The 16,538-nt window shown below is 42.4% G+C and overlaps 1 protein-coding gene across 1 annotated transcript; it reads right to left on the bottom strand.

Annotated features, from left to right (window-relative positions):
- Positions 1-6,230: 6,230 nt before the first annotated feature.
- LOC309829115 (zinc finger protein with KRAB and SCAN domains 4-like) lies at positions 6,231-7,543 on the bottom strand (the record flags this gene model as incomplete). Its single annotated transcript, XM_082664809.1, has 2 exons — positions 6,231-7,093; positions 7,525-7,543. 2 exons carry the CDS (start codon positions 7,541-7,543, stop codon positions 6,231-6,233), a joined length of 882 nt encoding a protein of 293 aa, XP_082520935.1.
- Positions 7,544-16,538: the final 8,995 nt, after the last annotated feature.

Below are 16,538 nucleotides of genomic sequence, written 5' to 3'. Positions count from 1 at the left end.
CACTTCCGCCCTCTTTATCTTTACCCCTTGGTGAAGTTTCCCTACTTCTCACGCTCCTCTTGTTAACTCCTTAAAAAGGACCTTGTCCACCATCTTCATGGCAGAGATACGTTTACGTTTATTAATGACTACCAAATCCCACTTGGAAGCAAGACCCAGAACTTATTTTAAAATCAAAGCTTGAGCTCAGCCTGAGTTAAAGTGAGGACTGGAGTCATGATTTGTATTCTTAAATTCGCAAAACACAGGGAAGCATCTAACCCAGGCTTGTAGATGTCTCCTTATCTAGTTGAGCTTTTCAGAAACTGTTGTTTGGGAACCACGTTCTGCAGACACTTTGTTCACTCTCTAAAATGGCAAACATTTCATGGAAGATTACTTCCCCTGGATCTTAAATGTGCATAGACATTACCGTCATCTTGGTTCTCTATAGTTAAGTTGACCTGCTCAGTTAGTTGACAGACTTGGAAAGTGACAGAAAAGTTAAGTCAGAACTTAGGAATGGTGCTTTCCTGATGCTAGGCGTCTAAATGAATAAAATGGAGAAATTAAATAGAACCAAATGAGGTCATTTGATCTAAGTAAAATTTTAGTAATGTGATTGAAGGAGACAAGGACTGGCATGGTGCCCTACCATAAACTATGCTACCTTAGGAACTGGCAAATAGGAGGGAGTATTAAAAATGAATGGTCACGTGTATGGTGAAAATATCACAATGGATAAAGTATTACAGATTCTCTGTAAGTAAAAATGTCATATTATATGTAAAAAAATATTCTTTTGGATAAAATTAAGCCACTTAGTATTAGATGGGGTTTTCAAATATTGATTGATTGATGGAATATCTCTTTCAGATAATATATGGGAAAATTAGTTTTAGAATATAGTTTTGTTCCTTAAGAAAACTATTATCTAGAACAGGGATTAGCAAACTTTTTCTGTAAAAGGCCAATAGTAAATATTTTAGACTTTGTGGACCAAGAGACAAAATTGAGGATATTACATATGCACTTATATAATAAGACAGAAAACAAATTTCCACACATTTTTATTAATGAAATATAATTATCTTATTCAAACTATAATAATTGAGTACAATTTTTCGTAATACAGGTCTTCTGATGGGAAGAATGAAAAAAATTTTTTGAGAAAATAACATTTTGCTTAATTGGGGTGCTGCCATTGTAGAGCAAAAGCAGTGCCATAGACAATATGATCACATTTATAAACTAACTCCAGAGTGAATTTTTCTAAAGATGACAGAGGCCCAAACATGGAGAGAGAGCTTTTCTCTACATTTCATTTTAAGGGGCTTTTTTTCCCATTAAGAAGGAATGTTACCTTTTAAGGAGTACCTTGTTGGTGCTAGAATGTTTCTCTTTATGGTTGAACAGGTATTTCTGCTGATGGGGAGGTTTGGTTGATGCATAATGCAGATACACAATGCACAGTAGAGGAAAGAGAGGAGGCCAAAGAGCAGAGAAAAAAAAATTTTTTTTCTTTTGGCCACACCACGTGGCATGAGGGATCTTAGTTCCCCGACCAGGGATCGAACCCAGGCCCCCTGCAGTGGAAATGCAGAGTCTTAACCACTGGACTGCCAGGGAAGTCCCCAGAGAAAATTTTTTATGTTTAAGTTTTCCTTGTCTTGCCATAAAATATGAATTTTATTTCACAAATAATACAAAAGAACAAGCTGGATCAATTTCCAGATTCACTCATTTAATAGGAACTCTGCTAGGGGCTAAGGATGCTCTGGTAAGCCTGTCATTTATCTCACACATATGTCTCAGCCCTTCTATACCCCCTGCTGTAGCGGGTCTGAAAGGCTACAAACTTCATTTCCAAGGATCCCAATGCTGATGGGCAGAATTGGTGAGGAACAGAGGGAAGAAAACGGTTAAAATTTTTAACACTTTAGTTAATACCTGAAACTATAGTTATTTTCTGACAGCTTGGAAATTATGCAATGTGTTAGTTGTTTAAGAATTCGCTCAGATGAAAGGAATAATCACATGGTTTATTACTATTATACAAATAAGTTACATTAGGGTTGTTCAGATTTTATTTTTCCTAGACCCTTAAAAATCTTGAAGTAGCTTAGAAATTTGAATAAAAATGGGAATTTGGAAAGTTGTGCAGAGGATTTTGGATGACAACCCAATTCCTAATAAACAAAATACATCGAACAGGCAGGAATACATCACAGTATTCAGCCATTAATTGGGAAAGGAGACCAGGAGCACTTGCTATGTTCAAATTCCAAGGTCTTAGATTGATGTGGTAAACAGAAAGGACTTGCTAATGCTACAGACAAAGTGAGAAATGTGGGTAGATGCAGAAATAAAAGGATATTTCTACAATAAAATGTTATGTTAACAAAAAAAGTCCACAGGAAAGTAGTCATCCCCAGATATTTCTGTAGCAGCAACTCCATTTAAAACGTACAAAACAGGTACCACATTTCAGAGCTGACTGAAAAAAAGTTCCTGCATTTGAATTCGTCAGACCCAATTTTAGCTATCACAAGGAGTAACAAAAGATAGACTAAAAAGTGTGTTTAGAGAAAAGTAGATAAGTTAAGTTTACTGAGTAAAGTTCTCATTATGAATAATTGAGATGGAACCACACAGATGATTTGGGACATCACTACAAGATAAGATCAACACTGTCACACGCTTGTGTCAGGACACTTTTTTTAGAGAGCCTTTACTATTAAACAATTGTCATTCCAATATATAGAGGTTTTGGCTAACAAAGTGTTTAACCTCCATTTCTCTATCAATATTAACGTTTTCAGATTATTTACCCAGCACTTCTTATTTGTATGAGTAGATCCTCGCAAGCCTGTGAGGTAAGTTGGCACTCCTACTATTTTTTTTCCCACTAAAGGAGGAGAAAGAGGGACTTCCCTGCTGGCGCAGTGGTTAAGAATCCGCCTGCCAATGAAGGGGACATGGGAAGATCCCACGTGCCCCGGAGCAACTAAGCCCGTGTGCTACAACTACTGAGCCTATGCTCTAGAGCCTGTGAGCCACTACTACTGAGCCCCTGCACCATAACTGAAGCCCGGGCGCCTAGAGCCCATGCTCTGCAACAAGAGAAGCCACCACGATGAGAAGCCCATGCACCGCAACAAAGAGTAGCCCCCGCTCACCCGCAAGTAGAGTAAGCCCGTGCGCAGCAACGAAGACCCAACGCAGCCGGAGAAGGAAAAGAAACAGAATCTTTTGCAGGAATACACACATCTTTACCAAAATTAAGAACCCATCTAGGAGGGCTATTTATCAAAAATCTCTTTTTCTACCCAAGTAGAAAAAATAGCTATAATTAGTTACTTATTAATGAAAAGGAAGAAGAAAGAAAATGGGGGATTTCAGCATTGTTTCAATTGGAGAAGTGAAGTATTGGATTGGCCAAAAACTTCCAAAACCCCAATGAACTTTTTGGCCAATCCAACAGAATGGCTAATTGACACTAAAATTCCTAAATACAATTTTTAAAAGCATGAAAAGTGACGTTTTATTCCACTTTATATACTGCTTATATCTAACTAAGCAGCTTATTCTATGGGGTCTAATTTCATCTGAAAATAATTTTTTTGACCATCCTTTTAAATAGGCTAGAGTTAAACCCATTTTATAATTCACTTACTTATAAACACACATTTGTTATATACAAAAGTGGGGTGTCTAAAAGCCTATCAGCAAAGTAACTTTTTAATCTGAAATTATACAATAATGCCAGATAATTTCCTAAATAATATCTTTATCATAAAATGTCAGTGGCTCCCCAGTGTTACTGAATAAAATTTCAACCCCTTGCTCTGGCATTGAAGGCCGCTACAATGTATGTATCTCTTCAAACTTGCCTTAGTTACTAAATTTGACAAACTCCTTTAGTCTTTTCAGCTAACATGTCACCCTGTCCATGCAATAGCACACAGCCAGAAGTAACCGTTCCCTCCTCTGAACTTCCACAGCATTCAGTTCACCACTCACAAGTTATTTACCATGGCACTGTCTTATTTTTATGTGCAAGTCTTATCAATATTACTATACTGAAAGCTTAAGCCCAAGTATGTATGCATGTGTGTGTGTATGCTTTATCGCTTTCATTGTCAGGCATAGTAGGCACTCAAAAGTATTTTTCTATAATCTTTCCTTCCTCTACGGAGAAGTTTTTTAGGTTTGGAAGGAGCAGAAAGAGTGAAAGGAGGTGCAGTGGTCCTTTGTTAATCTCAATAAATTATACTTATTAAGTGTATAATGTTTTCTGCTTTGTAAAAGGCTTTATATGTATCTCTTTACATGACATAAGAAACAAACACCAAAGAAAAATGAACAATGTTTAAGATCAGGGCTATTAGCAAATATTTAGGAAAAATAAAGATAAGGAGACAAGAGGAAAGGGCTAGCTTTGCGGAGGTAACAAAAATACGGTTAATTTAAAAGGAAATTTTAAAAGGCTAGAAAAGATTAACTAGAGGACGTCTACAGGATTTTAGAACACTAAAGTTTTAAATTATACTGCAACAAGGGGATAATGAAGGCAATGAAAGATTGTAGGGAAATGATAAAGGAAGAGCCCCACCGTTTGCAAAGTCCCTAGTCAGCCAGGGGTACTTCAGAGCAGGAATCCAGCAAGGGTACTTGAGAACAGAAGAAAACGCTATGCTGGGGACGATTTCCTCAGAGGCAGAACCCATTCTTGTTAAAGCTGGAAGCTGGGGACGGGCACTCAGGCACCTACGAAGAAGGTAGCAGTCTCTGAAGAACTTAGCAGAAGGTGATCTGGGTGAAAACAGGAGATATCGTGAAATTCTTGAGAGTCTTGACTTCACAGGTTGATACTTTGAATGTTGTGGAATCGTTTTGGTCAGATACCCAGGACTCCCAATGTGTTTCTGAAAAGATACATTTTCTCCTACTGCCCATACTTGGGTCTCTATCAACATTGGCTGCCTCTGACCCAATCTCCCTCTCCCCAACCACAGGGCAGTTTTAAAAACATGAACAATACTTGTTATAAACGTTTGGTGTGAATCCTCTGACCTGGAGGGAGTTGAAGCTTAGCTGGCATGAGCTTTCATGCACACTTGGCTTTAAGTTGGGAGAGAGGGATATGGATGGTGTCTTGGCATTTGGTTAGGCCCAAGATAACCGAAAGGTGAGAAACAAGCTGTTGAGGATCATAGGACTTTTTTTTCTTAATTTTTAAATTTTTTTGGCTGCACAGCCTGTGGGATTTTAGTTCCCGAACTAAGAATTGAACCTGGCCCTCAGCAGTGGCAGTGTGAAGTCCTAACCACTGGACAGCCAGGGAATTCTCGCATCATAGGATTTTCATCAAGATTCATAATAGTTTTGATCTGACTTGATAAATTGATTTTTATTTACCTGAATGTGAAAGGTTTCCCCCTAAAGAGTAGCAAAATTAATATGAACTAATGTAGTTAACGTTGACTATAGACTGGAATTGTACAGATGGAGCAGTCTCACAATGTCTTAATGATAAAGAAGCTGTTTAAGGCATTCTTACTATAACTACTATGCTGGTGAAGAAATATGGATTCCTCCACCCCAACTCTGACAATCTTACATATTTGACAATAAATATACTAGAATCCGAATCTAGATAAATATTCTAGACCCAGAATCTAGAACCTCAGAGAATTAGACGAACACAAATGGCCTTAGATAGTCCTCAGAAATCTAGACAACATTAGATTTTCAGAGCTATGAAGGTCGTTTCACTGGTATATTTAATAAATGTTTATAGCACCTGTATGCAAGGCACAATGGGGGTATAAGACATCATTGATCCAACCAACTGGTGAGGAATTCATTATAGGCAAAATGAACAGTCAGAGCAGCAGCCCCCCAAATCAGAGCCATCCACCCAGGAGACGTCATAAAGTGCTGGCCGAGGGTGATTAATTAGCCAGTCTAGAAGCCCATTTAAGTCTAAAAGGTGAGAATCGTTTCAGGTCTGACCTCTTCCAGACAACTCTCCCATAGCCTCTTATCAAACAAGTTGTTTTTTTTTTTCAATCACCTTCTAAGATGTAGAAGATAATTCACCTCAGCCAATCTCTATTTTCTAACAAACACCTGATGACGTGTGGGAGTAAATAAAGCCCAGCTCACTATTTTCTAGTCAGCAAGGGCTCCAGGGTGGCTTCAGTTCAACGAGGAGTGAGCACCAACTCTGGCATATAAGACATGGGTCATGGAGACAGAATTTTTTTCCCAGCGTGGCTTCTCTGATGTTGAATAAGGTACGAAGTTCGGGTGAAGCCTTTTCCGCATGTATCACACTGATAGGGTTTCTCACCAGTGTGGATTTTTTGGTGCTCAATAAGGCTTCTATTCCTAGTGAAACTTCTCTCACACTCATTACATTTATAAGACACGGGAGCCTCAACATTTTCCCACTGGCTTCCCATCCTCCCCTGACTCTCCCAGGTCTCTCCACGGTCAGGATTCTGAACGTTTTTATCGCCGTGGATCCTCTGATGTCTCAGGAGATGTGAATTGCGCCTAAAGGCTTTGCCGCACACATTGCACTGGTATGGCTTCTCCCCAGTGTGGATCTTGCGATGTTCAAGGAGGCTGCAGCTCTGGCTAAAGGTTTTCCCGCAGTCATCACACTCGTAGGGCTTCTCCCCGGTGTGAGTTCTCTGGTGTTTGATAAGGTTTGAACTGTGACTGAAGACTTTGCCACATTCCTCACACTCATATGGTTTCTCCCCAGTGTGGACTCTCTGATGAATGACGAGGGCAGAGCTCCCGATGAAGGTCTTGCCACACTCCTCACATTCATAGGGTTTCTCCCCAGTGTGGATTCTCCTGTGCTTAGTCAGGCCTGAACTCTGAGCAAAAGTCTTTCCACATTCATGGCAATAATGCCGCCTATTCCCTGCAGCACTTTTCTGCTTTCTTTGTAACCTGCCCTCCTGATCACCAGCTTCTGCACGTGCAGGAATCTGACCAATGGCTTCACCCAGGTGGCATGGCATCTGCCCAGACTCTTGTCCTGGATGGTCCTCGTCTGGAGGCAGGTCCCTGATCTTCGTCTGCACTGCACCACCTGAACAACAAATGATCAGCAACTGTCAATTACGCCCTGCCACAGGGGAGAGCTTCGTGATGAGTCCCAGGGAGGCAAGAATTATAGAGGTGTATACATGCCATGGATGAAGATTTAAGTATTAGAATAAAGATGGGAACAAAGGGGGAGAACAGGGGTGCTGGGGAGGGAGACCTGAGAATGAGAATGGGGCCATTGGAAGAAGGCCACAATCTGGGAATGGAGAGATTGGAGGGAAGGTGGTGAGGCCTGAAGACTGTGCTGGGGATAAATGCAGATGCTCTAAGTTCTAAGAAAGTAAGGCGGGGCCATGTGCTTAGGATTAGATACTAAAAGGGCTGAGCAGAAGGTGACAGTAAACAAGGCAAGTGAAAGGATTTCTGAAATGTTCTATGAGAAACAGGGAAAGTAGGAACTCAGAACTCACTGACCACTGGAAGGTGCAGTCATCTCTGGCTGCACCCCAGGCAGAGGCAGGGTCTGCCAAATAAAACTGGCATCAGTGCTGGGAGATCTGAGCTGGAGCCCCCACTGTGCTGCCAGTGAGCTATGGGAACTCAGACAAGCCAGGCAATCTTGTGCGCCTCTGCACTGCACGCTCATCTCTAAGGCCAGGCTCTGCATTCAATCTCTGGCTCACTTCTAGCTCTCACTCAGTGGTCCCATGGCCCACTTCCTGAAGAGATCCCTCAGCTCTCCTGCACTATCAGGGCTAGCAACAGGAAGGGAAGTGGAAGAAATCAGCATTTACTGAGTATCTACTATGAGCTGGACCTGTACTAAGGGCTGTACCTCCTTCATCCCACTTAAACTGAACTGACCAGGACACTGGCAGGACAGATAGAAAAGCAAGGCTCAGAAGGGTTAATAAACTAGTCACACAGCTGGTTAGTAGTTGGGATTCAGAAATGGTGGTTCTAATTCCAAACATAATTCAAACAGTTTCTAACAACCTAGTAGATTCTAATACACAAAGGAAGCCAGGAAACCTTATAAGAAATCAGTGCCCATTAGTCTTACCCAAGGAGATCAGGCTGCCACAGTTCTCCTGCCTTTCATCTCTGTAGAAGTTCACCTGAGATGAATCCAGCTGTGTCCATCCAGGAGTGAGGGTCAGGGCCACATCTTCCATTTTCAGCAGCCCCTGAAACAGTGAGTAATGCCATGTAATTCCTCTTGCCCAAAATCACTCCCAAAGCTGGGTACATGCAATGAAGGAGCATCCCCTTTACAGGAGCTCTTTACAAAAAAGCAAGTATGGCATACTTATGCCTACTTAACCCTATCTCTAATAACATCTCTGTCAAAAAAATAACCATTAAAGGAAAGAAATACACACATTATCAGTACTTTCACATAAACATCTAAACAGTCCAGAAGGTGAAAGGTTTGGAAAAACAAGGGCCAGTGCAGTGAAAGGAGTGGAACCATATCCAAACTTTTCAAAATATTTGTGGTGTGCTTTGGCAAAGTGGGGATGGGGGCTTATTTGTATTAATGATTTTAAAATACAGTGAAATCTAGGTCTGAGGTGAGGAAAAATCAGGGAAAATAGGTTCTACGGAGCCTCAAATACTGAGATCTTCAAGCAGGACATGAAAGACTGGATAAGAAATTAAAATCCAGGTTAAGTAAAGACTATTCAAATTGTAATATTAAATCTTAGACTAAAAGCACATGCCTTATCTGTTCCTTCAAGTTTAAGTTCCTAGAGGGCAGCGGGCATGACTCTATATCCCTCACTAGCAGCACAGTTTATGATACTTAAAAAAACAAAACTACATCACCATCACAACAAAATCTTCAGTTTGTATTTGCTAAATTTCCCTTGCTGAAGAGAAAATCTCCTTGATGAAGGAGCTGACCAAACAGATGGCTAGGAAGAGCAGGGAAGCACAGTCTCCAAGCTAGGAGTGAAACAGGAAAATCTTCTTAAGTGAATACCAAAATAATGACAGATGATGATTAGCAACCTTGGGATAAATGAGAATACTCAAACTCCATGTAGATCCAGGATGAGGGTGGAGGAGGCATGGAGAGAAAGGGATCTGATGGGAAGCCCATCAGCAGTGAAGGGTGCTGGGTGCTGGGGGAGGGACAGGGGTTCCACCTCACCTGGGACTCTGGGGCAAGCCTGGCGGCTACCACTTCATCTCCTCTGCAGCGCCCTCCAGAGGCAAGCCTAGGAACCTGGAGAACTAAGAAGGAAAGAAGCTCTGGATGAGATTGACCCTGACATTCAACCTCCCTGGCATTCAGCCTCCGTGAGCCGTGAAGTCCAAGTTCAAAAACTGCATAAATTCCCATAAAGAAGTTTATACAGTGTGTCTTTCCAAAATTCCTGATCCCTGGCAGCTCAAATCCTATGGCCTGAAGAGATGTGATGTACTCCACAGATGCACAAAACAATGGGCTGGATCCTTGGTAAGAAGTGGTAGCAACATAAAAACAAAACAAAGCATTCCATCTGAAGAGTCTTTAATCTTGAATTTTGCTGAGAGAGGGAATAAGAGGATTTCTGTGGTTTCTTTTTTTGGCCGCACCATGCGGCATGAGGAACTTCCCTGACCAGAGATTGAACCTGCGCAACCTGCAGTGGAAGCACGGAGTCTTAAGCACTGGACCACCAGGGAAGTCCCAAAGATTTTCATTGTTGTTAAAAGTTCTTTAGTAGCTCTTTGGGTGCTTTATTCTTTTCTTTTCTTTTTTTTTTTTTTTTGGCTGCATTGGGTCTTCGTTGCTGTGAGCAGGCTTTCTCTAGTTGTGGCGAGCGGGGACTACTCTTCGTTGCGGTGCACAGGCTTCTCATTGTGGTGGTTTCTCTTGTTGTAGAGCACGGGCTCTAGGCACATGGGCTTCAGTAGTTGTGGCACACAGGCTCAGTAGTTGTGGCTTGTGGGCTCTAGAGCGCAGGCTCAGTAGTTGTGGCACACAGGCTCAGTTGCTCCACAGCATGTGGGATCTTCCCGCAGCAGGACTCGAACCCATGTTCCCTGCATCAGCAGGTAGATTCTTAACCACTGTGCCACCAGGGAAGCCCTGGGTGCTTTATTCTTTAGTTCTGAAAGACTAAGAGGAGTCAGACAAGGCTGGGCCCAGAAAGGAGGAAATGGGAGTCTGCCTATATAGAACTTGCTCAGATTTGAGAGAAGTAAAGGGGAACTTTAGGTTTTCCTATGAAAGGTGAACTTTGCTGGAGGCAGTAAACAAGTTAGGTTAGGCTAGGACCTCTGTTCAGAAATAAAGATTTCCTGTTGGCTGGTGTATCCCAGTGTTGTTTGTCTTGGAAATCTGCCCAGATGTTCACAGTATGTGGGGAACACTCGGGAACATAAAAGTTTCCTACTGAGTGATTTTCACCCTGTTGTAAGTGACAGGTTTAGAAGATTTATACTCTTTGGTTTGTAGAAATCCTACAATTCTGGAATATTCTGACTGGCTTTACATATTCTGCCTTATATTCCTCATAGCACTCACCAATATCTGAAATCATATTAATTTATTTGCTATTCTCCTTACTAGAATGTAAGTTCCATTGGAGGAAGAAATCTGTCCTACTGACAATGCTATCCCTGGTACCTACAACACTGGCTACCACGTAGGGAGCCTCCAGAAATATATGTTGAATGAATGGAGATCACTGTGTTGCTACAAAAATCAACTCTTTCCAAACACCAATTTTAATAAAGTCTTATTTACCATGTCTAGGTTTGGTTAGGAAAGTTTTCCACTATTGTTTGAAATTTCCCTATTAGTCTCAGTCTCAAAGTAAAGTAGATCTGCAAGGGGCATATAAGACACCCATCAATAGATCTTGTAGGTGATCCTTAAATAAAATTGGTTGGAGTCTGCAGAATTCATATTGCCCAGAAGATAATACTCACTTCTGTCTGGTAAGGAGTGGGATCCCAGAGATTCATGCTTGAGTGGACCCTTTCTTGGCTGGAACTGGGTATTTCGTGACCTCTGAGCTGGTGTCAACACTGCCATCTTGCAACAGAACAGTTCTTGCCCCTGGTCACCACCTGGGACCTAGAAGTCATTCATTTATTTATTCATCAGACACTTCTATCACACTCTCTATGTGCTAGTACTTTCTATTTCCCAGGCACTATTTCTAAGAGCTTCATGAATATTAAGTCACTTGATGTAGAGCACAACAACCTTATGAGCTAGGTACTTTTATTATCTGTATTTTTGTAATGGGGAAACTGAGGCACAATGTTTAAGCAACTTGCCCAAGGTCACCCAGGTAAAAGCAGAAATGTTAGGATGGGAGCTCAGGCAGAATGAATCTAGCGCCCACGCTCTTAAGCATTACTCTGTACTCCCTCATTACATATATTTGTGCTTTTATGAAAACTCTTTGGGAATTGGGGCTAAGTTCTCAGAGAATACTAATATGTTTTCTTATCTAAAAAATGAAAATAATAATTTCTAGCTTATAGGGTTTTGGAGACCAGCAAATAAGATTGCAGTGTGCGAAATCACCTAACACAGGGCCTGGTACATGGTATGTCCTCATTAAATGAAGGTTTCCTTCCAGACATTTGTCATTAATTAATTTTCGAGTCACTTTCATAATAATTAGCTCATGTGCAGCTTAGAATTTCCCATATCTTCTGTAAAGAATGAAGAGCCTGAAGCTGAGACTTGAGATGATTTTTCTCTATTACAGGGCTAAGGGGCACAAATGCCAACTCAAGAACCTTGGTCTCTGGGTCACGGGTTAGAAGTCTTTGGTCTGGTTATGTACATGCTGAAAGGAACACACAAGGACACAGAATACTGCAAAGGCAAAATAGACTCATACAACATTCAGGAAGGTGCAAGTAAAAATGAGCCCTGGGGTTTCTAACTTGTGGTCCACCGACTCCCTCCCACGTATTCCATGAATGTGAATAGGAAAAATAACTTTATTTTTACTAGCTTCTAAGCAAAATTTAGCATTTCCTTCAATTATGAATGGAAGCAACAAACCAAGGTGTTATAAGCAGTACACAGGAATCTGTCACCAACTGAAACTGCAGATGTTCTCATACCACATTACAACCAGGTAAATGTCAAAGTCATTCATCGCCACTTTGAAATTATACTAGTTATTAGGCCTGTCTCTAGATGTTAATATTTAGTGCATTAATTTTAAAAAGCACATATATAACTTTATAATACATTTAATGTTTTGCTAACTGTATTTCAATATAATTGAGTTCTTTTTAATCCTTTATATTTTCCCTTATGTATTTAAAAAATACTATTATGTGAAGGAGTCCAGGGACTTCACCTTACTGGCAAAGAGGTTCAGGTACAAAAAGAGACTGAGAACTTCTGGATCTTAAAGAAAATCCCCTCACTCTGATCTGGAGATTTCAGGAAGAAACAGACCACAGCTTTCAGAGGCTAAACCTGTTCTCTCTACCTGCGGCATCGGCTCATCCAACTGCTTCTCCAAATACTCCAAGAGCACCACCACCTCCTCCCCGCTCTCCGGATGCTGCTTCCGCACCCAGCTCTGCAGGTCCCCCGGCAGGATGGTCAGGAACTGCTCCAGCACCAGCACTTCCAGGATCTGCTCCTTAGTGTGCACCTCTGGCCGCAGCCACAGTCGGCAGAGCTCCCGGAGCCGGCTCAGAGCCTCGCGGGGCCCCTCAGCCTCCGGGTAGCGGAAGCCTCGGAAGCGCTGGCGGGAGTGCTCGGAGCCCGGAGCTGGGCTGCCTGGGGCGCCCGCCTCAGCAGCCAAGGCGGAGGCTTCCTCCTTCTCCACCTTCACGGTCAGGATCCCGGTCCGGTCCTCTGCAGACTGGGCGTCCAAGGCTGCGCTTTCCTTCGATTCTCTAGCCATCCTGGACCAAGGCAGTACTTGGGCCTCAGTCTAGCTGGGAGCTGTATTTCTTCGGAAAATTCTTGAAAGGTGGGAAATCACAATTATACTGTAAAACTGCAGTGGTCCCCTTCCGCGTGTCCAGGGGCCCAGGACACCCCTGGGGCGCAACTTCACAGATTGCCCCCTGTAGTCCGTGCCTTTGCAGCGTCCTCCTCTGCACCCCACCCCGAATCCCACAATAAGTAACCCCAAAGGATGTCTTGGTGGAATGAACAGATTCCAGATGCTGGAGAAAAATTGAGGATGGGGCACAGGAAGCCTCGGTGGGAATCAATGCCACTTCCCGGGCTCTCTAGGAAGCACCTCTCGGTGGTTGTCCCCGAGTTAACCCGTTAGCAACCACGCCCTTACCTCCACTCAAGCGAAGCAGTTAGGGGAAGGAGAAAAAAAGGATGACAGGCTCTGTATCATAAGAAATAAGACTAGATCTTTCAGTCCTGTGAGGATGGTGTTGTGCCCCCCGCCATGCTCTGATGTAAAGCTTGACTACAGAGCTGGCATAAGATTGACACTAAAATTCAGTATAAAGCAGAGCTTCCTCAGAGCACCAGGCAGGAGGACATGCCCTTTCTCTCAGAAACATCGAAGACCACATCACCAGGCACTTGCTTGGAGAAGCAGTGGCTGCCCCTGGCTCTTGCTCCACTCCAGCTGCCATTCTTCCCTCCCTTTCAAGGCTAAACTACTTGAAGGAAAGCCCTCCTATCTCTGACTCTAGTCCTCACCTTAACACACTGTAGGCGGCAAACTGCCAACAAAGCCATTGAGATTGCTCCTGCAAAAGTAACTAGAGATTCTGTCCCTCTTCCCCTCCACACACAACAGCTACCACTTTCTATTTTCCATGGCTTCCTCTCAGGCAACCAGGATTTCCAGGCTTCCCACTATCAGAAACTCTCTAGTCCCTGGCATCAGGGACCATACTATCTTGGGCTTTCATTCTTCTTGTTTCTTTCCAGCCCTCATTTATGGTCTGGAATAGTGGTTAGATCCGCCGACTCTCAAGCCAAGTTACCTGGGTATGTAATCTTGGCTGTACCACGTACTAGCTGGGTGACCTTGGTAAATTACTTATCCTCTCTGTGCCTGACTTTCCCAATCTATAAATGGGGATAGTAACAGTAGATAGTGATGGAGGAAATTTTTGCCTGTTGAGGTATGGGGAAGTCATTCTGACTTATATGGTGTACATCTGTTCTAACCATTAAAAAAGAATGCATTTACCATATTGTTCACAATCTCCACTTTGAAGACAGAGATAAATGCCCCCCCCCACCCTGCCCATGATGCCAATGCTATTACTCCTTCGAAGATAAGGGTCCCTTCCCAGACACCAAGGTCATGCTGACTCGCTGTGTATGTGCTAATCTATCTCTTTTGAAACCTTGAAGGAATCACCCCTGTCATGTTTGATATTTGTTCTTTGTTCTGACAAGATATGAAACTGTGGTTCGGGCATCCGAAATGGAACCGGGTAACCATTGTGCATGTGGTTTCAGAAATGTTCCTGCGTCACTGAGAACCTGAATTTTCTAAACTGTATCAAACTCAAGGACACTACCAGCTGTTCTCAAAACAATATGTGCTAGCAGCTGCCAGCTGCAACCTTAAGGTCTCAAGGTCTCCCCTTGTAACTATGTAACCCATTTTGGGCCCCAACCAACCCTTGCTTAGCAAGCACCCTTACTTCTTGCCAGCTTCAATCCTAATTTTATTTGGCTGTGTCAGGTCTTAGTTGTGGCATGTGGGATCTTTCGTTGTGGTGCATGTGCAGGCTCAGTAGTTGCAGCATGCAGGCTCTCTAGTTGTGGCACGTGGGCTTTGGAGCACGTGGGCTTAGATGCCCTGTGGCATGTGGGATCTTAGTTCCCCGACCAGGGATTGTACCCCTGTCCCCTGCATTGGAAGGCAGATTCTTAAACACTGGACCACCAGGGAAGTTCCCTCCAATCCTAATTCTTGACAATTTGTGTACAAATTGTTTTTTGCCTACCTAAGCCCCCGCCCCCCATTTTGTAGTCTGACAGAACACAATTCAAGTGCTTCTTGAATCCATGTCTCTTGGGTTACAGTCCTCAGTTTGGCTCAAATGAAACTCTTTTCTATTATTATTATAGATTGTTTATTGATTATTGCATTGATGAAAGGGATGTTGTGAGCATTAAGGTGAGTTTTTGTGTAAAGTGCTTAGAACAATGCCTGGCCTATAATAAATTAGGCCTACCCTAAAATGGAAGCCCCGAGATTCCTTTGAACCAGGCAGGATTAGATTTTAAGCCAGAAATGACTGCAAAGTTATTTTGGTGGACCAAGATGTCAGTAAGTCCCCTTTCTACCCAATGGAATACAAGTTTGGTAGAAGTTCATTAAATGGAAGAATACCATGCTGATACCTTCCTGAGTTATTTTGTTTGTTTGTTTTTATAAATTTATTTATTTATTTATTTTTGGCTGTGTTGGGTCTTCATTTCTGTGTGAGGTCTTTCTCCAGTTGCAGCGAGCGGGGGCCACTCTTCATCGCGGTGTGTGGGCCTCTCACTGTCGCGGCCTCTTGTTGAGGAGCACAGGCTCCAGACGCACAGGCTCAGTAGTTGTGGCTCACGGGCCCAGTTGCTCCGCGGCATGTGGGATCCTCCCAGACCAGGGCTCAAACCAGTGTCCCCTGCATCAGCAAGCAGACTCTCAACCACTGCGCCACAAGGGAAGCCCCCTTCCTGAGTTTTTATTCCCTAGTTTTTGTTCCCTCTGCAGTTCAAGGGATAACAAAGAGATAAAACTTAAGAAAATGAGAGATGTCAAGGCTGTTACAAAGGAAAACTACTAGAAAATATTCTTCTCTTGATGAGCTGCCACACTAGGTACAGGGCACTGCCATGAAGCATTGGCAAAATAAGTGAACCTGAATCTAGTTTCTAGATCCTAATGCCTTTGTATAGGTGAGATACAGAAGCAAGTTAAGCAGTTTTCAAACACCTCAGCACATTAGGATCACTGGGGAGCTTTTAAAACATCCTGATACCTTGGCTGAAACTGAAATCAATTAAATCAGAATGTCAGAGGGTGGGACTCAGGCATGAATGACTTTAAATATTTCCTAGGTGATTCCAGTATGCAGCTGAGTTTGAGAATTAATGAGTTAAATGATACTTAAAAGAAGTAATCAACCAAATCCAGAATGTGGGACATTCTATATTCTATAGAACAGAAGATTCAGGTTCTTCAACAAATAAATGGCATCTTTCAAAAGGGCAGGGGAGAAAGGGGAGCTGTCATATATGAAAAGAAACTGAATAGATATACCAACCAAATGCAACGGTAAACCTTATTTGGGCCCTAATCAGACCAAAACAACTGTAAAATGGCATATTTGAGACAACTGGGAAAACTATATCACAATGGCATTAAGGAATCACTACCAAGTTAGTTGCCATAATGATACTATGTTCATGTTAAGAAAAAAGTCCTCATTTGTTAGAAATTCATACTGAAATTTGTACTTGTGGGTGAACTGATATAAGGTCTAGATTTGCTTTGAAATACTCAGAAAGAAACAGAGGAAAA

Source organism: Grampus griseus (assembly GCF_964374135.1).
Source record: "Grampus griseus genome assembly, chromosome: 10".
Classification (NCBI taxonomy): Eukaryota; Metazoa; Chordata; class Mammalia; order Artiodactyla; family Delphinidae; genus Grampus; species Grampus griseus.
The sequence above is the reverse complement of the archived record's forward strand: the minus strand, read 5'-3'. Positions and strand labels throughout refer to the sequence as shown.